The sequence below is a fragment of the Panthera onca genome, chromosome D2 (assembly GCF_046562875.1).
Source record: "Panthera onca isolate mPanOnc1 chromosome D2, mPanOnc1 haplotype 2, whole genome shotgun sequence".
NCBI classification, from domain to species: Eukaryota; Metazoa; Chordata; class Mammalia; order Carnivora; family Felidae; genus Panthera; species Panthera onca.
In genome coordinates this window covers 56,389,264-56,414,698 of record NC_138349.1, presented here as the reverse complement: position 1 = coordinate 56,414,698, position 25,435 = coordinate 56,389,264, and the positions used below count along the sequence as shown (strand labels likewise).

The 25,435-nt window shown below is 46.4% G+C and overlaps 1 protein-coding gene across 1 annotated transcript; it reads left to right on the top strand.

Annotated features, from left to right (window-relative positions):
• Nucleotides 1-347: 347 nt before the first annotated feature.
• On the top strand, nucleotides 348-25,397 carry EIF4EBP2 (eukaryotic translation initiation factor 4E binding protein 2). The gene is made up of 3 exons (XM_081790536.1): nucleotides 348-808; nucleotides 17,838-18,023; nucleotides 18,937-25,397. The coding sequence occupies exons 1-3, from the start codon at nucleotides 664-666 to the stop codon at nucleotides 18,966-18,968; spliced, it is 363 nt and encodes a 120-aa protein (XP_081646662.1). The 5' UTR covers nucleotides 348-663; the 3' UTR covers nucleotides 18,969-25,397.
• Nucleotides 25,398-25,435: the final 38 nt, after the last annotated feature.

Genomic DNA, 25,435 nt, shown 5'->3' with positions numbered 1-25,435 from the left:
TAATACATAGTGCGGGCATTGTCTATATTTAATACGAAGCAATTAAAAGTAAACTTACACTTTTGTTTACGTGGCTAGAAAACAGAAGTTGGCTCAAGTAAAGTAGTGTTGACTGGCAATTTGAAACAAAACAAAACAACAACAACAACAAACAACACCTAAGTTTTCCGGGCCGACCTTCGAGCTACTGCCAAACACTTCGCGCAGATTCCCACCCACTTGCGTCCGGCTCGCCTGTCTTCGGTCCCTCCTCGCCCTCGCCCCGCCCCCTCGCCCGCCCCGCCCCTCGCCGCCTCGCCCCGCCCCCCGCAACGTCACCTCCGCCGATCCGCTTCCCCGAACTCCCTCTGGCTCCCGCCTTCGCCCGCTTCCGGTCGTCGTCGTCGCCGCTGCTGCCGCTGCTGCTGCTGCTGAGGCTGCTGGCGGAGGCCGGAGGATCGGGCGGCGGCGGCGGCGGCGGCTGAGAGGGCGGCGGCGGGAGCGGAGCGGGACGAGGGAGCGAGAGGAAGCGAGCGAGGAGCTAGCGGAGCGCGCCCAGCCCCGCCCGCCCTTCCGCTCGCCGGAGCCACCCGAGCAGCCCCGGCCCCCAGCCGCCGCCGCCGCCGCCGCAGCCGCCTGCCCGCCCGCCCGCCGGACAAAGCCCGAGAGCCCGCGCCCAGAGCCATGTCCTCGTCCTCCGGCAGCGGCCACCAGCCCAGCCAGAGCCGCGCCATCCCCACCCGCACCGTGCCCATCAGCGACGCCGCGCAGCTACCTCATGACTATTGCACCACGCCCGGGGGGACGCTCTTCTCCACCACGCCGGGAGGTGAGCGCCGGCCGCCCAGCCGCGGCCCCGAGCCTGCAGCCGGTTTCTTCCGCCGCTCTCCCGCCGCGGGCCTTTAACTCAGGGCGTGTCCACGCTGGGCCACCTCGGCCACCGCAGCTCTACCGGAGTCCCCCAACCCCCCCTCCCCCCGCCCCAGCTCCGCGGAAGCCCCCGGGAGACTGCTTTCGGGAACCTTAACTTCGCATTATCTCTTGGCTGCAACTCGATTCAGCGCCGCCGACTCTGAGAACGTGGCTCTCCCGTCGCTGGGGGCGGGGGGGGGGGGCGGTGAAAAAAGCCCTTGTTCCCGCTTCGTGGCAGCTTTACGCGCTCGACCCAGTTTTCTCCCCCCTCTCTGCCTCCTCCTGGGCAAACTCGTGTATAGTTGGCCTTGCTCTCACCCTGCATTGCCTCTGCTTCTTGCATATTGTGCATTTGTGCACACCAGGGCTTGGTTTTGGAGCTCTCTCCCGGGCTTTTTTAGAAAGGAAGTTGGGCAGAGTAATTCGCTCCTGGGACCCTGAGATGACTTGTTTTGCTGCTTTTAGAACAGCGGGAGGAGGCTGGAATGCAGTGTCTGGACGCCTCGCCCAGCGTTATCCTGCTTTGACAGCATTGTTTACTTGCTGGACGAGGCCCCGCGGAGGGGGGTGGGAGGGGAGTCCCCAGGCTAGGGGGGGAGAATGAGAGAATGTTAAAGAAATAACTCAAGTAATAGCCAAGGGGGTAGTGGAGCACTGGCAGCCCTAACGGTAGGGTTTTGGCGGTGACGCTTTTGGGGGTAGACGAAGAGGGCATTGTCAGGAAGGGCATTCGGATCGATGGGATTGCTTGACCCTGGGCAAGGGCAGTGCAGGTAGAGTTTCCTGAGCATTGCTTTTCGAAGTATGACCAGGAACTGTTTACAAGGAAGAACACTGGGGTAGAGGTGAAGCATGTTGAATTGGTCACGGGAAAAGGGAGCTCAAAGGTTGTCTGTACCCTGACTGGGCTGTTCTCCAGAGGGAGGAGGAGACTAGAGAGCGATCTCGTGGGACCTTATTGAAGGGAATGGCGCTTCAGTTTAACTTCGGAACTTTGCCTTCTTTTGGTGATGGCGTGGCCTCTCGAGAGGGTTGAACTTTGCTGCAGCCCCTGCCCTAGGAGATTGCTAGCTTCGTTCCCGTGGGCCGGCTCACCAGCTGTACTACAACCAACCCAGTGCAGTTAGGCCTGGGCGATCCTTGGATTGGTTGCACAATAGCAAGGCCCATAGAGTAGGAAGACCTTCTTGCCAACAACAAGGGATAAAAATCTAGGAAGAGCGCTCTACTGAGGAATCCATCCAGGCCACTGTGGGGGGAGAGGGGGGCATGGAAGACTTTAAAATGACCCAAACAGGAGGAGTTCCTCAATATGTGTGGAGTAAAGAAGTCTTAACTTTGCAGGCCAGTCAGCTGACTTGGCGAGGCCACTTGCCTCATTGGAGAACCCTCTCTCCTGACCCGATGTGTTCAAGGCCAGCCCCTGGGCGTGCTGAAGTCTTGCTTTTTTGATCCTGAAAGATTTTTGCAGACCAGTTTCTGCTCCAGATAGAGTTGTCCTGAACTTGAACTGACAGCTTTTTTTTTTTTTTTTTTTAATTTTTTTTTTTTAACGTTTATTTATTTTTGAGACAGAGAGAGACAGAGCATGAACAGGGGAGGGGCAGAGAGAGAGGGAGACACAGAATCCGAAACAGGCTCCAGGCTCTGAGTGGTCAGCACAGAGCCTGACTCGGGGCTCGAACTCACTGACCGTGAGATCATGACCTGAGCCGAAGGAACTGACAGCTTTTAAGAAATGGGTATTGTTTTCCAAGGTGATAGAGATATATGGCTTCCTGCAGAATTCTTTGTGCTATTTGTCAGTAAATGCCTGTGCCTTCAGCAGTTGAGAACATATGTCATGGTAACAACTGCACTCAGCTATTAGTTATGTGGGAGAGAAACTAAACTTTTAGCTATATATTAATCATTTTTCCCCTGAAGGAAGACTTACAGAGGGGGCACCCTTTGGGCGTATTTCAACCAACCAAGCTACCATGTTTTTAAAAATAAGGGCATAGTCCTTAAGAATTGCTTTAAAGATAGAAGCCTGTCTCATAGTCTGGATTAGTTCCTAAAATGCTTGGAAAGAGTCCGCCAGAAATACTGATTCATTTACCCTTCCTCCCAACTTACACAGCCACTACTGTTTTCTCGAATATCACTTAGCCTGTCTCCAGATAGTTTCGATACCCACAGTTTTTTTTTTGTCTCATTTAAATACTTGTCATCTTGGCTTATTTATCATATTGAACTTGTATTCGTTGGTAGAGCAGGTTGTAATCTTTGGATGTTTGTTGTTTGTTTTTTGAAGAGAACGCGTCTATAGGGGCAGAGGGAGAGAGAGAGAATCGTAAGCAGGCTTCTTGCCCAGCGAGGAGCCTGACTTGGGGGCTCAATCTGATGCCGTGAGATCATGACCTGAGACGAAATCAAGAGTCGGACACTTAACTGACTCAGCCATCCAGGCGCCCCTTCTTTGGATTTTTAACACAAAGACTTACATAATGTGTTTATAGGATATAGCACTGTTGGGATTGGATTTAATCACCTATTAACTCAGTGCTGTTTAGATGTACAGTACTTACTAATTAAATTTCCCCCCTTTGGAAATTTTCCCATCCTCTGAAGGTTTGTTCATCTCTCTTGTTACATTCCTCTCTCTCCCACCATGTAATTGAACCAGGGTAAGATAGTTGGTTATTTGGTCTCTTCCAGGCACCTGAATTAATGTGGTTAGGTATCTTAAATGAGTTTTGTGGGCTTAGTGCAGTGCTTTGCACAAAAGAGGACCACAGACAAAAGTAGGAAATGCAGTCCTTGCTCTGAATGATCATAAAATCTTGAAGGGGGTTGGGGAGTGACAAGATTTTTCGTTCTAGAACAAAAGATGTATAGAATCAAGTGCTAACATGTGAAAACATTGAGAAAAATGATAGTAGGTTTGTATTGGCGATCTCTATTTAGTGGGAAGGAAGGGGATTAGCATGTCCTGTCTCAAACTTCTGGAGACCTTCTGGAGTGTCATACACATGTTGGAGCATTCCAGGATAACAGTTGATGTGCTGAATGCCCTCAAAGATCAGACTGGGCAGGGACATTCACAACACAGTGAACTTACAATTTCTCCTTCTTTGAGAGTCCTTTATTCATTGGGAATCAGAGGATACAGCTTATCCTTGAAAAGGTTTCTCACAATTGCCTTCCTGTGGTTTGGGAAATGAGAGGTGGGTGGAAACACAACTTGCTCTGTGACCTTTGGGTTTCTCAAATTGCTGGAAGAGTACCTTTTCTCATTGTTAAGGAGGACAATTTTTAAGTAAATTCAAGGCCAAAACAAAAATGCCCTTGGATTTTATTTTGTTTTATCTGCCTGTGGAGGAGTGAGAATGATATTTGGTTCTTCCTTTGAGACACTACATCTAGCCCCAATGGAAGGGAAAGTTACTGTAGTTGTCTTCACTTTTATAACACTTTGCTTAGCTGGAAGGGAGCTAATGCTTTCGTAAGTTCTGAAATTTCTCCCTCTGGGAGTGTTGTGCTCTGGGAAATGAGAAGAAACATAGAGAACTCTTTTTAGCCTTTCTTTCTGCCTTTCTTTTCCTGCATAACATCCTCATCAGCTGTGGAAAAGTGCTGTTGCCATAACAAGAGCACCAGAGGGGAACTAACTGATGGTCTAAAATCTTGTTCGCGCTGCTGGGCTTCCTCTCTGCCAGCTGGAGAGTTGCTGTGATTGGTTCATTGAGGCAGAATTACCTGAAGGCCATTGGAAGGTCTGGAAATACAGGAGAAGGTAGGAAGAAGGGAAAATAATCCACTTGGAGTGAGCTATAATAAAATAAGAGTATTGGGTGGGAGTCCTAAGTTTTCATCTGGTTTGTTTCTTGGGAGACGAATGGAGTTGTGTGTAGATTTGGGGAAGGAAGGCCAGTATCTATCTGACTGTGACCTTGGCTTGGGTTTATTCTAGGCCAAAAACTTCTAAACCAACAACTGTACTTACTTGGCTCTCTAGCTTCATTATTAACCAAAGAACTTCATTCTTACACTTGAGAAGTACATGAAAAACATAATGAAAGGCGTTCAGTCTCTCTGCCTTGTGTTTGAGGAAGATGGCATTTACTCATCTCAGAATAATGCTAATTATTAACATATTTGTCATTCTGTGGGCGATTCAGCTGTAGTCTCGTATTCATCAGCTGCCAAACCATATACTAAGGAAGATGTACTTCAGTTTTTATGTTGTGCATTTCGGCTCCCGCAGGACTGAATTCTGAGCCTGTGGGGGAGGCAGCAGTCTGCATCCTGAAGGCCTATAGCAATGTCTGTCCTAAGCCAGAAGCGGTCTGACCAGGGAGGATAGCTCTTAACAAGTTAATAGGGTAGCATGCACGAAGGCGCTGTGCACAGCTCCTTCAGTTCCGCTGAGGCCTGTTGTGGGCAGTAGGAAGAGGGCCAAGTGACGAATCTGTAAACCGGCACTAGCGGGGTTACTACAAAAGACTTGTAGGACTGGAGTCCTAAAGACAATTTTATAAGAGGGGTCTTGCATGGTTTGGCCACAGCGTTGGCTTGATCACGTGTCTGTGTGTGTGTGTGTGTGTGTGTGTGTGTGTGTGTGTGTGTGTAGATTTGCGGGTCAGACGTGGTACAGTTAACGTGCAGTAGGCTAGCCCATCTGGTTGGAGAGGAAGACAGCCTGAGCAGGAGAATAGTTTGTTGGTGAGTGGCAGACGTTTTTCTTGGCTTCCAAGTATTTGGATGAAAACACTAACGTTTAAAAGATTTTCGCTACTTCAGTAATTTATAATAAAAGGCAGTTGAGAATTGCGGCCATTCAGCTTACTGAATAGGTAAGGCCTAGACTTCCATTTTCAGATTTGTTCATCATGGAACTTTGTTTTGTGAAGGTCCCTTAGAACCTGAGTTTTAACACCCGACAGCTGTCCATCCCAAGGGTGACTAGTATTTGAAGGGCCCCTTCACCTGTTCTCAGGCTGTAGCTTGAAGCCAAAAGCTCAGATATCTGAGTGTTTACATCTAAGTAAATAATCTTTCGTATCTTTAGGATGAATGCCCCGTCAAACAGAAGCTCTTCATTTCATCGAGTAGTTTAAGAAAGTAAAAACCTTAGCGAGCAAGGACAGATTGACTGGAAAATACAATTCAGTTCTTGCAGATTACATGGGATTCTCTATAGACAAGCTCATGTCATCTGTAAATACTGATTCCTTGTCTATCTGGATGCCTTTTATTTTTTTCTTGCCTAATTGCTCTGGCTAGAACTTTCAGTACAATGTTGAACAGAAGTGGCAAGATAGTGCGGACACCCTTGACTTGTTCTCAGTGTTAGAGAGAAAACATCTAGTCTTTCACCATTAGATAAGAGGTTAGCTGGGGAGTTTCGTAGATACCCTTCATCAGATTGAGGAAGTTCCCTTTTATGCCTAGTCTGTTGACTATTCCTGTCATGAAAGGGGGTTGAATTTTGTCAAATGCATATTTTTTTTCACCTTTTGAGTTGATTGTGTGATTTTGTTTTTTATTCTGTTGACATGATGTATTGTGTCAATTTTTGGATGTTAAACCAGCCTCGTATTCCTGGGATAAATCCCACTTGGTCATGGTATATAGCCCTTTCCGTATGTAGCTAAATTTGTTGTGCTAATATGTGATTGAGGATTTTTGCATATTTGATGTACTTTATTTTGACCCGGATTTTCTGATGGTCAAGGCTAGACAGACTTAAAATCATTTGGCACTTATTTAAGATTAGCTTGTGGTTCGTATACCGTTTTGGACCTGTTACTAGCTAAAAAGATCATCTTTCCAACTCATGTTGCAGCTGAGACTCAAGAACACCAGAGTTGCTTAGCACGCTAGCTTATTTGTGTTGGTCTCCTGAGCCCTGTGTCACTGTGTGTCCTTTCACAAATACTTTTAACTTCTCTGGATATTAGTTGCTTCATGTCGAAAATGACAGCCTTTTGCCAGATGATCTCTAAGGCCTCTTCTAACACGAGGCCTTCAGGATAGGAGCATAGTCATTATCAACTTTCAGCCTTGGGCGTGTGTTCTGTGATGACCATGTCCTAAGTGATTGGGCCGGGAGCCATCCTTTGACAATATCTTGAAAATCTTTGCTCCCACTTATTGAGACTTGGAGTTAAAGGATAGTAGGATTGGCGTTTCACACATCTTAGATGTGTCCCATTAGCCATAATACTTTGGTCATACTAAGTTACAAGATCCTGAGGCTCCAGTTGTGCCTTCTGTTGATGTAAAAAATTGTCCCTCTCTTGATTTTATTATCCCTTTAGGGACTTGTTTGCACACACTGAATGTGGTTTGGCCATCATCAGCATACCTGGAGGATGCTGGCTTGAGCAGCTTTTAGTTTCCTCCGGGTTATCTGGCATAGAGCGTTTTAGGAGTCTGTCTTTTCATCCAGAGCCTCCCTGAAGAACAGAGGTTTAAACAGACATTTTTTTTTTTTTATAGAGTGGCAGTGTGCCAAGCCCCAGGACATGCACCATGGCTACCAGTCATGGCTTCCCCCAGTGTCTCGTCTGGTATGCATCTGACCCAGTTCTGGCCAAATGAGATGTAGGGGCAAATCTGCTAAGGGTTTGCTGAGAAAGATTTTCTCTTGGATGTAGAAAAAAATCCCCCGAGGGACACCCTGTTTGAGTCCTTGTCCCTTCCTCCTTGAGACACTGTTGTATGGAGGTGTAGGTCCATCTCAGCCTTTGGAAGATTTTGTCACCAGCTTAGTCAAGCTATGCGATTTGGGCAAGTTACTTGATGTTTCTTGTTCTGAGTTGTCATTTTGCATGAGTGGATGCTTAATTCTAATACAGCAAGCAGCCTTAGTTGAACAGAATTTTATGATGGGGACTCTGTGAAAGTACAGTAACTACTACTCTGTCAGTTAACCGCATTACAATGGGCCTTCTCTAGGTGGTTTAATTTGAAGTTAATACAATTTCTTGGATGTTTATAGCATAATGCCTGGATTAATTACTTAAACTAAGTTACTCGGTCTTGAAAGAGACCCTTAGGCTTGAATGACCTTGTTTATGTACCTAACCTTCTTGGCAAGTGTAATTTTGGGTCTCTTTCTTTGGCTTTCTTGTTCCTTGCCCCTTGAAAATCACTAGTTTTTAGATCAAAGGGTAGAAGTGCCCCCCCCCCCCGCCTTTCTGTTCTCCGCCAAAGGAACTCTGCCGTTTTACTCTCATGTTTTCCTAGTAATGTCAGCATCTAGAAAGTAATGGGTAAGGTATCAGATTTATCCTAGTAACTGGTCATCAAGGGATGAAGAAAATTTATAAATATCTAATGTTAACCTAGATCGAAACGTTCCTGTTTGTTCTGAAGTACAAACATGAAGAACGAAGTATTATATGCATAGTTAAAAAATAAAACAGAAAAATAAAAATTAAAACAGAAGCACCTAAAATCCAAAGTAAAATGCCAGTAGACAACTACTTTCAACAGTTTCTGTGTATAGTGCTTCTGTTGGTTATCACTGTTGCCATACATATGTGTGCCAGTTTCTTGGTTAACCTTCGATAATACCTCTGACTCCCTGTTACGAAAGACGAACATTTTCATTACTTTCTACCTCTCATTTCCCCTCCTCTCCATCTACCAACTTTTGTAAATTGTATTATTGGTTCTGGTTCCTCTGGTAGCTGCCTTTATTTAAAGTGCAAAACAATGGAGTCCAAACCTCCGTGTCTCGATCTGTCAATTTAGCTCTCCACTATATGAAATTATACCATCCGTCCTGCCTCTCCTTCCCCTGATAGGTCAACTTTTCCATAATTTTTGCAATATCAGGGCCTGTAACATTTGTATACTCTCCTGTGTTTATTTTGCTTCGCTTTTATTATAGTTTGATTATAATCATTAAAAGCTGTATATACCGTATATGATATTTTGGTTCTTAAGTTTTCCATATAAAACCGAGGGGTGTGATTATTTTCATAGAAAAGGAAACGGAGAAAACTCACCAGAAGGAAAAACGTCCATGGTCAAGGTGAAATAGATACTTTTTTTTTTTTTTTTTTTTAACACTCCCATCAGTTGATCAGAATCATGCCCCGTTTTAAAATGGTGTATTCAAGGGGCATCTGGGTGGCTCCATCGGTTAGGCATCTAACTGGATTTTGGGCTCGGGTCGTGATCTGGCAGTTATGAGTTTGAGCCCTGCATCAGGCTCTGTGTTACAGTGTAGAGCCTGCTTGGAATTCTCTCTCTGCTCCTCCTTGCTCGTGCTCCCTGTCTTTCTCTCTCTTAAAAATAAACATTAAAAAAATGTTATATTCAAGGTCTGAATTTCTTGTGTGGTCTTTTGTTTTCCTTCTTCAGGAATTCAGGATTAACTCATTTCTAGTCACTTGTGGCCTGACTGGTTGACATTAAATTGGCCTGACATAAATGTGGCAGGTAGTTTGGGTGAAATGTGAATTACCAGGAATTTCTTGCTTCAGAAAACTGTATGCCTCTGCATGGGACACGTATGAGAGACCTTGAGTAGTTTAGGTTTTTTAGTTTGTTTCTTGGAAAAAATACAATCTCGTGGTAAACACAACATGTGACAAAGGAAACAAAGGGTTTTTTTTTTTCTTGCCATTTTATTCATAATTGAGTCTTAATGTTTTTCTTTGAATAGTTTTGGTTTTTTGAATGATCAGGTGCTTTTAAATCACACCATAGATCCTTAGCTACCCACTGACAGCCTGATTCCTCATTTTTGCTCTATATCTGCTACAATTAAACTAGCCGCGATCTAAAATTCAAGCACTTAAAATTCTTTGCTTCTGTACTTCTATTTTCCCTGGTCATATTTGAGAATATTAATGGCATCACTTAAGACTCCAGTTCTTCAGGGTGTCGTCTCTTCTGAATTAATTTGCTTTGTTTGCATTCAAAATCAAATGTATTTTAGGAATCCACTAAACAACTAGATCCACTTAGAACTCATTGAGTTTAACAAGGTTACAGGCTATAAGATTGGTATACAGAAACCAGTGTATTTCCGTACCCTTTTGATGGACAATACAAAAATGAAAACAATTCCGTTTCTAACAACATAAAAATAAAATGTGTAGGATTTTAATTTAATGAAAAGACCACAACACTGACACTGTGGAAACTACAAAACATTCTTGAAAGAAATTAAAGAAGCCCTAAATAGATGGAAGGCCGTTTTACCTTCATGGATCAGAAGACAACATTGTTAAGATGACTGTGCTTCCCAAATTGATCTACACGTTCAGCACAATCCCATCACAATCCCAGCTGGCTTCTTCGCATAAGTTGACAAGCTGACCCAAAAGTTAATATTTAAGAGACCTAAAATAGCCCAATTTCAAAAAAAGAAAAAGTTGGAAGACTCACATTTTGAAATTACTACAGATCAAGACAGTGTGACACTGCCATAGGGATAAACATAGATCAGTGGAATAGAATTGGGAGTCCAGAAATGAACTGTCACAATTAATGACCAATTGGTCTTTGACAAGGATGCCAAAACAATTAAACGGGGGAAAAATCGTCTTTTCAACAAATGTTACTGGGTACAACTGGATATCCACACACAAAAACTTGATCCCACAGCTGAAAGACCTAAATGTATTAAGAGCTAAAACTATAAAACGTTTAGAAAAAAACATAGGCACAAATCATCATGACTTTGATTAGCAAATAGTTTCTTCGGCGTGGCACCAAAAACACAACAGAAGAAAAGGGTATAAATCAGACTTGCATCAAAGTTAAAAACTTTTGTGCTTCAAAGAATATCAAGGAAGTGAAAAGGCAATGCACGGAATAGGAGAAAATATTTGCAAATCATAGGTCGATATGGGACTTGTATTCATGGATATAAAAAACTCTTAATAGTAAACAGACAACCCACTAAAAAATGGGCAAAGGATCTGAGTAGACATTGTACATCAGAATGGCCGAGAGGCATATGAAAAGGTGCTCAACACCATTATCCATCAGGGAAATGTAAATAAAATCAAACCACAGTGAAATTTAAGAAAGAAAACAAGTGAGCAAAGGCGGGGATGGGGCTGGGGTGGGGAGGCAAATCAAGAAACAGACTCTTAACTATGGAGAACTGATGGCTGCCGCAGAGAAGGTTGGTGGGGGGATGGGTGAAATAGGTGACGGAGATCGAGGACACTTGGGATGAGCACAGGATGATGTATGGAAGTATTGGCTCACTGCATTGTACGCCTGAAGCTAATTTTACACTGCATCTTAATTGGAATTTAAATTTTTTTTTTTTTTCAACGTTTTTTTTTTTTTTTATTTATTTTTGGGACAGAGAGAGACAGACCATGAACGGGGGAGGGGCAGAGAGAGAGGGAGACACAGAATCGGAAACAGGCTCCAGGCTCCGAGCCATCAGCCCAGAGCCTGATGCGGGGCTCGAACTCACGGACCGCGAGATCGTGACCTGGCTGAAGTCGGACGCTTAACCGACTGCGCCATCCAGGCGCCCCTTAATTGGAATTTAAATAAAAACTTAAAAAAAAACCACAATGAGATACCACTTCATACCCAAAAGATAGCTATAATAAAAAAGATAGCAAGCGTTGCCTGCAGTGTGTACACATTGGAACCCTCGCTCACTGCTGGTGGGAATGTAAAAATGGTAGAGCCACTTTGGAACAGTCTGATGGTTCCTAAAAGATTAAACAGTTAACCACATGATCCAGCAATTCTACTCTTAGGTATATACCTGAGACAAATTAAAACACGTCCACACGAAGACATGTAGGTGTATGCTTATGGCAGCATCATTCAAAGTCGAAGCAACCCAGTTGCCCAGCAGCTGATTCCTGGACAAAATGTGATATATACATGTAAGGGAGTATTGTTCGGCTATAGAAAGAAGTGAAGTGTTGATAAATGCTAAACAAGGACGGACCTTGAAAACATACGCAACTAAAAGAAGCAGTCACAGAAGATCACACACTGTCTAATTCCATTTATACGAAAAGTCCGGAATGGGCAAATCTGGAGAGACAGAAAACAGCGGTTGCCTAGGGCTGTAGAGGTCAGAGGACAATGGGGAAGGATTACTACATGTGTCTACGGGTTATCTTGCTGGGATGATTGCAGTCTTCTAAAATTGTGGTGATGGTTGCACAATTCTGTGAATACACTAAAAACTTATATACTTGAAATGCATTGTATGTGAATTATAGCTCAGTAAAGCTGCAAAAAAATGTATTTTCTCATCTCTGCAAGGTCTTAGAAGTTCTTCAAAGTTTATCTTAGAATCTCTACTACTTATTTCCTCGTTGGTCCAATTACAGTTCTTTAAAGCATGGGTTATTGCCAGTATATAATTTAGAAATATAAAGCTTGCTTTTATCCTGTGCTTTTTTTTTTTTACCATCTCCTCCCCAGAGTTTCCAAGCTTGGCGTACTACAGAAATAAGAATAATCTTGTTCCAACTTGCAAGTTGACTGTTAGTCGAAGAACATCTCACAGTGAAATCTCACTCTTTGGAAACCTAGCTGTGAACAAAAGTGGAGGTGACACAGCAAATGTGTAAAGTCCATCCACTAAAGCTCTGTCCCTTTCATTGGAAAGCCATCGGGCCCCCCTCAGCCTGTTTGCTTTTATTTTACATAGCCTTCTAGTAAGCATATCGCTGATTTCAAAGGCCCTACAAGGTTAGAAGCATCGAGTTAGGATGGGTATAGAGGGTGTGCCCCCTTTTCCAAGTTCATATGTTGACGTCCTAACCTCCAGGTGATGATATTTGCAGATGGGGCCAAGGGAAGTAATTAGGTTTAGATAAGGTCGCGAGGCCCTCGTGATGGGATCAGTGCCCATGTAAGAAGAGGCCCCAGGGAGCTTGCTCCCCCACCCTGCCCCATCTGAGGGCACAATGAAAATGTGGTTGTCCACACACCCAGGGGAGAGCTCTCAGCAGAAACAGACCTTGGCTGGCATGTTGATCTTGGACTTCTCAAGAAGTGCGAAAATGACTCTCTGTTTAAGCCGCCCAGTCTGTGGTATTTTGTTGTGCAGCCTGAGCTGACTGAGATTTGGAGGGAAAAAGGCAGTTCAGAGGCCTAACAGTGAGGGAGGGACTACAGATGAGGGAAGGGGCGCTGGTGTGGCTGTGCAGTGGAAGGCAGATAAGGCGCATGAGCCCAGAGACTTCGTGGGCCACAGCGCAGTTTATGAAGTGATCTTCACGCCCACGACCCCACTTCACCAAGAAAGGCTTGGATTGATTTCTGTTTAAGGTGGTAAAAAGTTTTAAGTCTGTACACAGAAAATTGCCATCTAAAATAACTCACATTATTCACTTGTTGAAAGTTGAGCTAAGTGTTCTGCCATCCAGAATGACTCCTCATCATTTCCAGATGCCTTTTTAAGGTGTTACTATAGTTCTTATTTTTTTCAAAGCAAAGAGGGTTGAAGGTAAATTTTTGCTGTCCTTGTCCTGAATTTATATTTGAGATGGGACGTAAGACATGTGTCTTCGTTAAACCAGGAACCAGGGATTTCCAACTTTTCCGGGTATTCTTCCAAGGTTGGAGCGAGGCGTATGCAAAGCTGCTCTGCTGGGTTTGGGTTTGTGGTGGGATTCCTGCCGCGCTTGGGCTGCGGGCCTTTGTGTCTCAGTCATCCTGTGAGTAAAAATAGGAGGTTGATTCTAGCCCCCTCTAGGACTCGGAGACTTCCTTTTTGAAGTTTGCAGCCTTTGCTGATCTCGTGGAGCCTTAAAAATGAAAGAACCGGGGCGCCTAGGTGGCTCAGTCGGTTGAGCGTCCGACTTCAGCTCAGGTCACGATCTCGCGGTCCGTGAGTTCGAGCCCCGCGTCGGGCTCTGGGCTGATGACTCAGAGCCTGGAGCCTGTTTCCGATTCTGTCTCTCCCTCTCTCTCTGCCCCTCCCCCGTTCATGCTCTGTCTCTCTCTGTCCCCAAAATAAATAAACGTTAAAAAAAAAAAATGAAAGAACCAGGGGCGCCTGGGTGGCTCGGTCAGTTAAGCCTCTTGAGTCTTGATTTTTGGCTCAGGTCATGATCTCATGGTTTGTAAGTTTGAGCCCCCGAGTCAGGCTCTGCACAGACAGTGTGGAGCCTGCTTGGGATTCTCTCTTTCCCTCTGTCTCTGCCTCTCCGCTGCTCGCTCGCTGTCAAAGATAAGTGAGTAAACTAAAAACAAAAAAACAAAACAAAAAAAGCACTTAGGGTAATTAGAGCTGTTGACCTGGGTTGTGCCTTGCCGTCCTTCAGAGGTTAGCCTCTCCAGCACCTCCTTTATTACAGTAGTCTGCAAGTCCCTGTTTACTATTCTGAAATAGACTTCTTAGACTATGGGACCTTCAAAACTGTTTATTTCTGTTATGTACACAAAACCGGATTAACTAATTTATCAAATAACGTAAGTACTCAGGCCTTGGCAAACTAGAAGACCAAAAAGAAAACCCAGAAGCCACCTCTGCCCATCTCTGTCACACTCCTGAGGGGGCAGTAACCCCCCCCCCCCCCCCCCCGCCCCGGCATCCCACTCTTCCCTCTGGAAAAGCCGTGCTTAGGGCAGGCGGGGTGGGGTCTGCTGTGTAAACTCGCACCATCTACTGTCGCCCTGTTGTCTATAGGGAAGCGGCAGTTACCTTCCCACTGCTTTCGCTTCGGACGGTGTGGCCCCCACTCTGGGCGGCCCAGAGACTGGGGCCGAGCGGCAAGAGGGCTGCCCTGGGAGTCTGGAGACCATGGGCTCAGTTCCAGTTTTGCCTCTGGTTTGCTGTGAACTCCATTAAGTCACTCTCTGGGTCTCGGCTTCACCTGTCGGGGTGACCTCGATAGGCCCTTTCATCATTCTCCTCCTAATTCCTCGTACTTCTTTAGTATTTCATCTATTCTCGGATCACTGTTACTAGGCTCTTGGTAGAAGGTTGAAGATGGGTTCTTTTTTTTTTTTTTTTTTTAAGGATTATTTATTTATTTTTATTTTTGAGAGAGAGTGAGAGCACCAGTGAGGGCGGAGCAGAGAGAGAGGGAGACACGGAATCCAAAGCAGGCTCCAGGCTCTGAGCTGGCAGCACAGAGCCCAACGTGGGGGCTCGAACCCACAAACTGTGAGATCTTGACCTGAACTGAAGTCAGATGCTAACCGACTGAGCCACCCAGGTGTCCCTAGGATTTTAGTTTAAAAGTAATCTCTACACCTAATAGAGGGCTTGAACTCACAACCCCAAGACCAAGAGTTTCATCCTCCACTGACTGAGCCAGCCAGGTGCCCCTGAAGCCGTGTTCTTCACTTTAGTGAACAGAAGAATGGCCTGGGGAACTTAAAAATACAGATTTCCAGGGGCACCTGGGTTGCTCAGTCGGTTAAGCGTCCGACTTTGGCTCTGGTCATGATCCGGCAATTTGTGAGTTTGAGCCCGGCATCAGACTCTGTGCTGACAGCTCAGAGCCAGGAGCCTGCTTGGAATTCTGGGTCTCCTTCTCTCTCTGCCCCTCTCCCGCTCACGCTGTCTCTCTCTCAAAAATAAATAAACATTTAAAAATTTTTAAAAAATACAGATTTCCAGATTCTAATCCCTAAGAATTCCGATTCAGATAGAATCTTTTTTAACAAGCTTGCCAGAAGATTCTGATGCAGTTACTTGCAAAAAAGACTGTCCTAATAGGTTCCAAATACGGCACGGCATTTTTCTGAGTACTTTATCAGGTAGAGGCTGGGAGCTAGATACTTTATTTTCGCCTCTTATAAGCTGTAGATATGATTATTTGTGCAGTGTACTTTTAACGGAACTAGGTAGTAAAAACAAAATTGATACCCTTTGGAGTTGGTTTGAAAGCCTTAAAGGTTTTGTTTTAAGATGCCTACATGTGCTGCTGATGGGTGCCCATCAGAGAACATTTCCATCCTGAGACACCTAGTCATTCTTTCCTGTGACAGGTGTTGTAGTATTATGGAGAGGAGAATATGTTTATTAGCACTTGATTCTGGTTGTAAAAGGAAGGATAGGGGGGCAAATTGCAGGTAGAGTCTCTCCTGGCCACTTTCTCACCTCGAAGCCATTTAGTGTGACTCTTATTTTCCATCCAGTTGAAAAGAAATGACTTCCTGGCATTTGCATGAAAGTGTTGTCGTGGCACTACCACAGATTTGAATCCCAGGAAAACCACTGAGTTTGCAATTCCTTTTCCAGCCCTTTAGCGTAATGTTGGTATCATTTCTTTAGATTTAAATGTTCGTCTCCTTCCTTCTTTGGAAACACTGTCCAGAGTTTCCGTTCCTCTTGCAATAAATGCCTTGCTTTTTCCTACCTGCTTCCTCACATTTCAGGTAGATGTGTTAGCTGTTTTATTTGTTCTTCTGTTTCCTGGGACGTAGCTGTCACGTGTTGTTTGAGGAAATCTGCCTGAATCAGACTCTCATTATTATGACGGGAGTATTTTCACTTGAGAATTTAAAAGCATTGAGCAGCAGGTAGTGTTTACATTCTACCTCTTTAAATGGATGACTTGGTACACAATCTCATTTTCATATAATATTGCTTTTAATGCAGATGCCCGAACCGTTTTCTTCTCTGGATTTAAGCCTGGTGTGAGCAAGATGCCTTCACTTCCCTTTGTTCCGTAGGCAGGGGTGGCGGGTGCGCGTGGCTGCCATCCCCCCCTTCTCCCCTCCTGCCTTCAGCAGACATCGCTAAATGGTGGCCAAGTTCTTTATCACTGAGCCAGCTGTACTCAGAGTCAGCAGCAGAGTCCCAGGCATCCACTACCTTAAGCCAACATCAGGCTCCTCTAAGTTGTTGTTTACTTTTATTTTATTTTATTATTATTTCTTAATGTTTATTTATTTTTGAGAGAGAGAGTGAGAGAGACCACCAGCGGGGAAGGGGCAGAGAGAGGGAGACATAGAATCGGCAGCAGGCTCCAGGCTCTGAGCTGTCAGCACAGAGCCTGACGCGGGGCTCCGACTCACGAACCGTGAGATCATGACCTGAACTGAAGTCGGACACTCAACCAGCTGAGCCACCCAGGTGCCCCTGTTGCTTAGCTTTAGATCTTATTTCTGGCCATTAGTACCTTGGGAAGACCATGACAGAAGAAACAGCAGCAGCAGGTTTTCTTAACTGTTCGTCACATCAAATGCACTCCTCGGAACTGTTGTGAAACACTCTGGTGGCACTTGGTATGCAGATTGTTTTGTAAAGTAGAGACGGGCTGCCCCTTCTAGCTTCTACCATAGCTCAGTCTGGGAAGAATGTTGGCCTCCGTGCCTTTAGAAAGCCTTTAACTTACAGGCAGCTATCTATCTGTTGGTGATTTTTTTTTTTCACATACTTATTTATTACTTCATTTGAAACTTTCTAGGGGGCGCCTGTGTGGCTCAGTTGGTTAAGTGTCTGACTCTTGATTTCGGCTCAGGTCACGATCTCACAGTTCGTGTGTTCGAGCCCTGCGTCGGCCTCTGCGCTGACAGCAGGGAGCCTGCTTGGGATTCTGTCTCCTTCTCGCTCTGCCCCTCCCCAGCTGTCTCTCTGTATCTTTCTCAAAATAAATAAAAGTAAGCTAAAAAAAAAACTCTTCGTGGCAGGACCTAGGTCAGATAGAAATAAGACCTAGCCCTGGCATAAGGAAGTCCCAGTCTTTACAGAGGCAAATCGATAAACTGGACATTTATGATAGGTGATATGTATTGAGTAAGGTTGGGGGCAGAATGTTTTTTTTCAAGGTTTTTTTTTTGTAAAGGTAGCGATGTTGGGGCTGAGCCTTAAAAGATGAGTGGCAAAGGAGCCTGGGCCCAGGCAGGGAGGGGAGAACTTAGCCTGTTTGCTTGAACTGTGAATCCTCAAGGCCTAGGTTTGGATGGAATTTAAAATAAATTCCTGGGGAATATTATCTGTTGAGAACCCCTTAATTCGTTTCAGACTCTTCAACCTTGTTTTCCAGGAACGCGAATCATTTATGATCGAAAGTTTCTGTTGGATCGTCGCAATTCTCCCATGGCTCAGACCCCGCCCTGCCATCTGCCCAATATCCCAGGAGTCACCAGCCCTGGCACCTTAATCGAAGACTCCAAAGTAGAAGTAAACAATTTGAACAACTTGAACAATCATGACAGGAAGCAGGCAGTTGGTAAGAGAGTGCTGGTTTTGGGGGGACCAAGAGGGTATGCTTGGGAACTCAAATGTCATTCGGCTGTGGGTTGAACAGTTGTCGAGGCCTCAGTTACAATTGACATTCATTCATGTGTCTCTCAGGTTCTCCGCTCCCATCAGCAAGGCTCATTGAAATGTTCTGGAAATCCTGTGTTCTAAATCATAAGCAAATCTAACCCAAGGGTGGCGGGAAATCCAAAACCAGGGAATAGTAAATCCTTAAGATGAGTCATGAAACCAGGTCTCAAGTACTTCCTAGCCTGGGCTGTATTGGACTGGGAGTAACACACAGAAAACAGAATCGAATAGGTTCCTTTTCTATTGCCTCCCAGAAATAGACCCGTTGCTTACAAGAAGAATGTCCTTTTTGTGGTGCCAGGGGAAACAATATGGTTTGTTTCCCCCATTTTCTAGGACTGCCACCTGCAGACGGAGGCAGATTTTCACTTGCATTTTTTTTCCCCAGATGCTCCTCCTTGTGGGTGGTTCGACTGCCAGTCTTTTTTTGTTGTTTTTTCAGTTTTAAGTATTTTGAGAGAGACCACGAAAGAGAGCAGGCGCGTGGTGGAGGGGCAGAGAAAGAGGGAGAGAGAGAATCCAAGCGAGCTCCATGCTGTCAGCGATCAGCCTGACTCAGGGCTCGATCCCATGAACCGTGAGATCATGACCTAAGGGGAAACCAGGAGTCGGATGCTTAACCGCTACCCAGGGGCCCCGACTGCCACTTTTCCCCCTCCCAGATTAAAATGCCCAGCCAAAGCAAACAAATAATTGTTTTAAGGCAGCAGAGAATGGGAGCATTTGGATTATTTTTTGACCCACGTGCAGAGAAAAGACAGAGCTGCCTGGCTTTTCCTTTTTGTGCTAAACTTTGTCTTGATTCTAACTAGGGGATGACGCTCAGTTTGAGATGGACATCTGAGTGCCCTGCAGGATCGGAAGAAAAGCGGCAGCACCGAGGCTGTGTCACCGGATGGGGCCCAGAGGACCAACAACCAGCAGACAGGAGGGGCGGTGTCGGCAAACGTCACAGCCCCCGCGTCCCCCTCTTCCTTCCTCTGGGTGCCAAATGATGCAAAGATGAGCTTCATCTGACTATTTCCTCTCCGTTTCCCGTCCCCCTTCCCAGGTAGTCAAGTTTGCTCCAAGGTCCTTGGCATATTTCCCTAGACCTAAGCAGCCCACAGAGGAAAGCAGTTCAACTCTGGCTTCCGTGGTCATTTTACTGTTGAGAAAACCTCTCCTCCCTCCCCCAGCCCCCTCTTTCTTCTTTTAATCCCAAATCAAGTATCAGCCTACCAACAATTGCCTGCCTGGGAAGACTGGGGAAGTGATAGGTTTGCTGGGCTCAGCATTATGCATGTTCTAACCCTCTATCTGCCCTCCGTGTCTCCCATCTGTGGTTCAGAGCTGCAAGAATCTGGGTTTTCGGTCTTCACAGCCACCAGAGGGAAATGATAAACGAGAAGGGCGCGCTCTCCCTTTTACCTTGAGGTGTTTGTCCTTAGGGGCAGAGCACAGCCTGTGCGTTCTGGTAGCATCCCTGTGTGGTGCCGTTTGGAGGCCCGCTTCCCCACCTTCCTCTGGCAGGAGTGTCTTGTGTCTTTGAGAGTCGAGTTCAGCTTCCCAGGCCTTCGCTTAGCACATTGGTGCAGAAAGGTTTGAGCTCTACCTGAGAAGGGCGTCCTCGGTGAGCAGCGGGGCTCTCCTCCTGTCCTGCCTCCCTGCTGGCATTCCCCTTGCCCATGGTCCTCTTGTCTCTGAGCCGCCCGAGTGGTTCTGTCGCTCCTGGAACAGGCCTGTCCAAGTGACACAGGCGCTCTGGGGAAGGCCTGGTCATGGTGTTCCACTGGGTGACACCGAAGAATGACCTTGGGAGCGTGGAGAACCCCGGGGGTGCTTGGTCTCAGTTGTCCTTGCTTTTCAGTCCACTGAGCGTTGTGATGTTTGCTGTCTCTGATTGCAGTTTCTTATGTTTTGAGTTTAAAAGGTGACTTTCAGAATGCTCTTAGAAAAGAACGAAACTGTTTTTCTCTGTGGACCTGCTTAGGCTGCTGGGATAGATGAGCATGGGCTTAAAAGAGTGTCCCCACCCCCACCCCCTCCCCGGTTCTCTTGCCTTCCCCATCGTACTCGGAACCGTCCCTCTCTTTCCCCGCTTCCTGCCCTCCCTCCCACCTTGTTCTCTGCCAGGCCATTTTTCAGATATACATCAAAGATACCTCAAGTGTTGGTATCTGATAAGATCTCACTCCTCTTATCTGAGGAGGGGTCTTTTATTTTTAAGATGACTACAGACCTATTTTTAGATATGTTTTCAATACAGTTTTGAACAGCAACTTTTTAATTACACATCTTCCAGTGTTAGGAAGGTGAGAGATGTCCACAGGCGAGTCTGCTGTTCCGTGTCACCCTCCTCTGTCTACCCCAGTTCCTGACGAGCTCTTTGCTTCTCCCTCTAGTTTTGGGTGTGCATGTTTGCAGTTTGTAGTGGGTGGTTTGTAAAACTGGACCATTCTCCTTGCCGTGGGTTGTTAATGAAAGCCTCATTCTTTTCCCTCACCCTTTGCTTTTTCATTCCCTGTCCTCCCTGTCCCGCTCTCCTCACTATTGACTGGCATGGTGATCCCGGGAGAGTGACCCCCTTGTAGAAAGACTAACGCCTCCGTCCCCTCAAAGAACCACCAGGAAAGTAGCCACTGGTGTCCTGGGAACTTCTGGTTACGTGTGGTATCCTGAGCCCTCTGAAGAGATCACATCCCAGAGTGAGAATAACAGGCCAATTGCCTATGAAAGAAAGCTGTTTGTTTTCCTTTCGAACTATGAAAAGACCCTGTTAACAAACACATTTTAGACAGAAGAGAGGAAGGATGTCTGAGGAACTTTGTTCTGGTTTTTTACTACAAAATGTGAATAGTTCAAAGAGTGAACCTTTTGCGATGGTTGATGTCTCTCAGGAATAAGCTGGATCTCCAAAATTGGGGGGGATGCTTCTCAGTCTCAAAAATTGATGATCAGAAAAGTATTTTTTGTTTGTTTGTTTGTTTGTTTAATGTATCCCTGTTCTGATTTTAATTAAACTCCAAATTTCACTTTACCTACTCTTGGAAAAACTTCAGTTGCACTGCAGTTTGCATGGGAAGTTTGCTCAGGACCCCTTTGTCCCCTAGGAGCATGATTCCTTGGGAATGAGGCTTCTCATTCTTCATAGCTGACTTTGGCATCCGTGGAACCTGGCTCCAGCTCCCGCTAGGCTGGTTGGACCACGAGCAGAAGAGCGCCCCCTTCTTGATCTTTATTGCTGCACATAAAAACCTGGCCTCCTTGCTGAGCAGCGGGGAGTGCCTTGACAACATGCCAGCTTGGGTAATATCAAGGTGCCATTTTCCCCTTTTTGGCCATTCTGGGGAATCTCTGCGCATAGCTCCCTAATCGAAGGCCATTTTTCTAGCAGCTGTATAATAGAGCAGCGGCCCAGTCCTTTAGTCCCTCTCTGCAAGGAGTTCCTTACTGCTTGGTGCAATTCTCTCCTGGAGGCCACTACTAGGAGAGATACCTTAACCTCCGTGAGTCTGCATTTTAAAGATAATTTCACAAGGCAACAGAGTAACTTGTAACAGATGGCGCCTTTGTGCCGTGCCTCATAGAATGATTTTCAGGGCAAGCCAGATCCAGAAGAATGAATATCTGTCCCTCGAGGAGGGAGTCCCCTGAGGGTACCATTTGAATGAGATGGTTCTTAAAATCTTGGTGATCATTTGTTGCCCTTATGAGGAAACCGTGTTTCTGTGCTTTGGGGACAGTCCATCTTAATGAGAAATGACCTTGTTCCTCCAGATTCCACCAGGAGACGCCCATTGTCTTGGTCTGGCTTCCTTCTGGTACGGTTTGCCGAGATCCCCACTCGCTCACATTCTCAAGAGCACATTGTAGAGCAGCGGCCTTCGTGTTTGTCCTTCCACCTGTCTTCATTCTCTGTTGCCGTGTAACAGATTATTCCCAAACTGTGAATCTTGAGAGAGCAAACATTACCTGTCAGCTTCTGGAGTTAGGGATTGGGAAGCAGCTGAGCCGGACGGTTCCGGCACAGGGTCTCAGGAAGTTGCAGGCAAGATGTTGGTAGGGTCTGCAGTCATCTGGGGCTGGAGAGGCCACTGCTCCGCTCTCTTTGTGGCTGTTGGTAGGAAGCCTGGGTTCCCTCCACAGGGGTGTCTCAGTAGGGCAGCGTGCGTGTCCTCGCACCACAGGGGCTGGCTTCCCCTGAGCAGGGGGTCCCAGGGAGAGGGTAAGTCTCCCAGGGAGGGAGTCTGCAGTGCCTTTCGTGACGTCTCTGAAAGCACACACCAGCACCTCTTCCTGATTCTGTTCCTTAGAAGCAGGCTCCGAAGTCCGGCCTGCATTCAAGGGGCCGGGAATTACACCCCACCTAGGAATGGGGCAGTAGCGAAGAATTTGAGGATGTACCTTAAAACCACCTTACCCCCGACAGAGGATAAAATCAGTCCGACGGGGGGTGTTGGTTAAACTAGGTAACACACCAAGAGCGATGCTGCTACTATGTCTCCTGGCTAGAAGGTGGACACTCTCTCTTTCCCCAAAGCCACCTGCTGGCTTTAAGAGTGACAAGAAATGACATCTCCCGGGAGAATAAAGAGCCATACATTTGCCTAATGACCAGCAGCGTGACAATGCATCATGACGAGTCCCAGGCTCGGTGACTCTGAGACTCCATACCACTTCCTGGTATCTCCCGTAGCCAGGAACTGCCAAAGGGAATTGGATCCTCCTAGCGGAGCCCCTAAAGCTGACTTCATTGGAGTCAGGGTTGGTAAGCAAGAGGAGGAAATGGGAGTCAGATGTTGGGTTACCGGGCTGGGTAAAAAGCTTAACGGTTCAGATTCAGGGTGAAATAGATGATAGCATCTGGAAGCCGGGTCCCTGTGAGAGTCTGTGCCTGGCACCCGGTCTTTGCAGCCGTACCAGCTGGAACAGGTTGGGGTTGGCTCTCTCACCCAAGAAGCCACTTCTCCAGTGAAGTCAGAACATCTGGGAATTAGAGATGTCTGGCGGTGCTTGATTGCTCTTCTCAAATCCGGTTTTCTCTGACATGTGCGCCCACCTCGTCCTGGGCTTCCTGAGGGGAATGTGTTCTTAAAGAGAACTGACCCTGTCTTCACCTGTGAGAGAAGCTTAGACGAGGCTAGTCAGTTGAACACATTCTTAGTGAATGTCTGCTGTGTTTCTGGCACCCGCGTCCAGCCACACTGTAGAGATTTCAGACCTCTTCGAGATGCACATTCCTGTCCGGCTTTAGGCCCCGCCTCTTCCCGGGCGTTTTCTTTAGCCCTGCTTGGTTTTAGTGTGAACTTGAACCAGAGGCACTGCTGCCGAGGCAGCTGTCAGAAAAAGGGTACTTCCTCCCCAAGTAAGGAACTCCTCTTCACAGCACTTTCAGATGAGTTGTGTTTTTCCTTCTGATTTTGAGGTGGATTCAGAATAGATGGTCTTTTATTCTTTGTTGTTCGGGTTACCGGCTCTTTGGGACGCTCCAACCTCAGGTCAGACGTTCCCATTAGCCCGCAGCCTGCTGCATGAGTGGGATTCACCCCCAGAGTCCCATCGTTCAGCCAGCACACGCTGAGTGCCTCTGTTGGGTCAAGCCAGCTGGTACGAGGGGCTCATCATGTTGGCAGTCGTGTCCCAGAACCAGACTCTCTACCCATTCTCCCCTTCTTGGATATTTGGTGGGGTGTCAGGCGTCTTGGCTGCTGGAAGCCAGGACCCTTGGCCCTTTGCATTCTCCTGGAGAGAGGAGGTCCACTGCGTCTCCGTCTGGGTCAGAAATTTCCCCTCTAGGCAGGTTTCTGGACTACGGGCACAACAGCTGTTGACTAATCTGCGAAAACCCAATCACCTACCCACCCATGACATCTGGGACAGGGTAATACTCATTTTAAAAAAGCATTGTTTCTTTGGAAGGGCAATTGCTGTCTAGACTTTGAAGGGGGTGTGGTTACCACACACACACACGCACACACCCATCCCCGTTCCTTTAGCTCTGGGCTTTTAATAAAGGACAAAATCAGATCTTGAGGCAATTGGGTCAGAATTCTTTTGAATGCTTATACCCCAGGGGCGTTTCCTGTTCTAGTAAGGATTTTCCGGTTGAGCTCTGAAGTTTCCTTGAGGCTAGCTCAGAGAAATTTCTTACCGACTACTCGAGGGAGATGGATACAAACTTATTTTTTCAAAAAATCATTCACGTCACCTTGCCCATCCTCTGGAATTTAAATTTCTGTCTCTGGGCCGGTCCTGGAAGTTCATACCTTTTGGCAAAGGTAGATTTAGGAAGTCTCAAGTCCCTGTTCAGATGGTCTTTGGTTTCTCTTTGCTTACCCTCTGCCCGCAGCTCTGGCATACCATCATACTGAATGGAGGGCCAGGGCGAAGCATTGCCGAGATGAAACACAGTTCCTGGGGGCCTTGAGTTCTTAACTCTGCTACCTTTCTAAGAGCGGGAAGCTGACAGTTGCTGCAATGCTTGATAATCATGTGGCCGCGCTGAAATTCCAAAGGGAGCTCTTGCCGGTGCTTAAACCCCAAATTCCTGGACACTCCCGAGACAATTCCCTGAATCTAGCACAGGATACCCATTCTTGCACCCAGGGTACCCCACCCCTCCTCTCCATCTAAATCTTTAAAAGCAAAACAGAAAAACCCAAACCCGAGCCGAGGGTAACTTTTACTTGAAACCAGGAGGGTGGGGGAGGATCACTCGAGATAAGGATGAGTTGTACCTGTTAGCCATCCTGCCCCTGGTGGCTGTGTCCGAGTCCCTGAGTACTGTGAGCCAGTGCCTTTCCTTCCCCTGGAGACGGAGCCCACCTCTTCCCGCCTGGGTGCCCAGGGGACAAACCTCAAAGGACGTGTCTTGGAGAGCCCAGAGGACACTCAGTATCCAAGTGTCCATTTTAAGCATCTTTAAGAGATTTTATATATAAAAATGCCCTTTCCCGTCTTAGTGCCACCAGTGGCCCATTTCCATGGGCTCTGAGTGGAAAAGTGGAGAGTGCCAGTACTTTCCTCGGTCTTCCCTTCGTCTCCTTTGATGTGATTGTCCCTCCACTCCTCCCATCCATTTCACGGCTATGGATGGATAGCAGAGGGCACCATGCAGCCTGGAGGCAGCCCTGTGTGAATCCGTGGTCAGTTTTTTGTTGGTTTTTTTTTTTTTGGTTTTTTTTTTTTTTGGTAACTGTCCTAAACCAGCAGGTGTTTGGAAATTAGGGAAAAAATTAAATTCTCACCAATGGTTGCTGTTACAGTCAAATCAATAAAGATCTTGAGTATCGCCTTGCGTTTTATTTGAGTTTGTAAAATTTCAGGTGA

Excerpts from the sequence above, each read along its gene's own strand:
- EIF4EBP2 (XM_081790536.1), top strand. The coding sequence starts at position 664 with ATGTCCTCGTCCTCCGGCAGCGGCCACCAGCCCAGCCAGAGCCGCGCC. Across the intron at positions 809-17,837 it reads CTTCTCCACCACGCCGGGAG|GAACGCGAATCATTTATGAT; the intron begins GTGAGCGCCGGC and ends CTTGTTTTCCAG. Across the intron at positions 18,024-18,936 it reads TGACAGGAAGCAGGCAGTTG|GGGATGACGCTCAGTTTGAG; the intron begins GTAAGAGAGTGC and ends GATTCTAACTAG.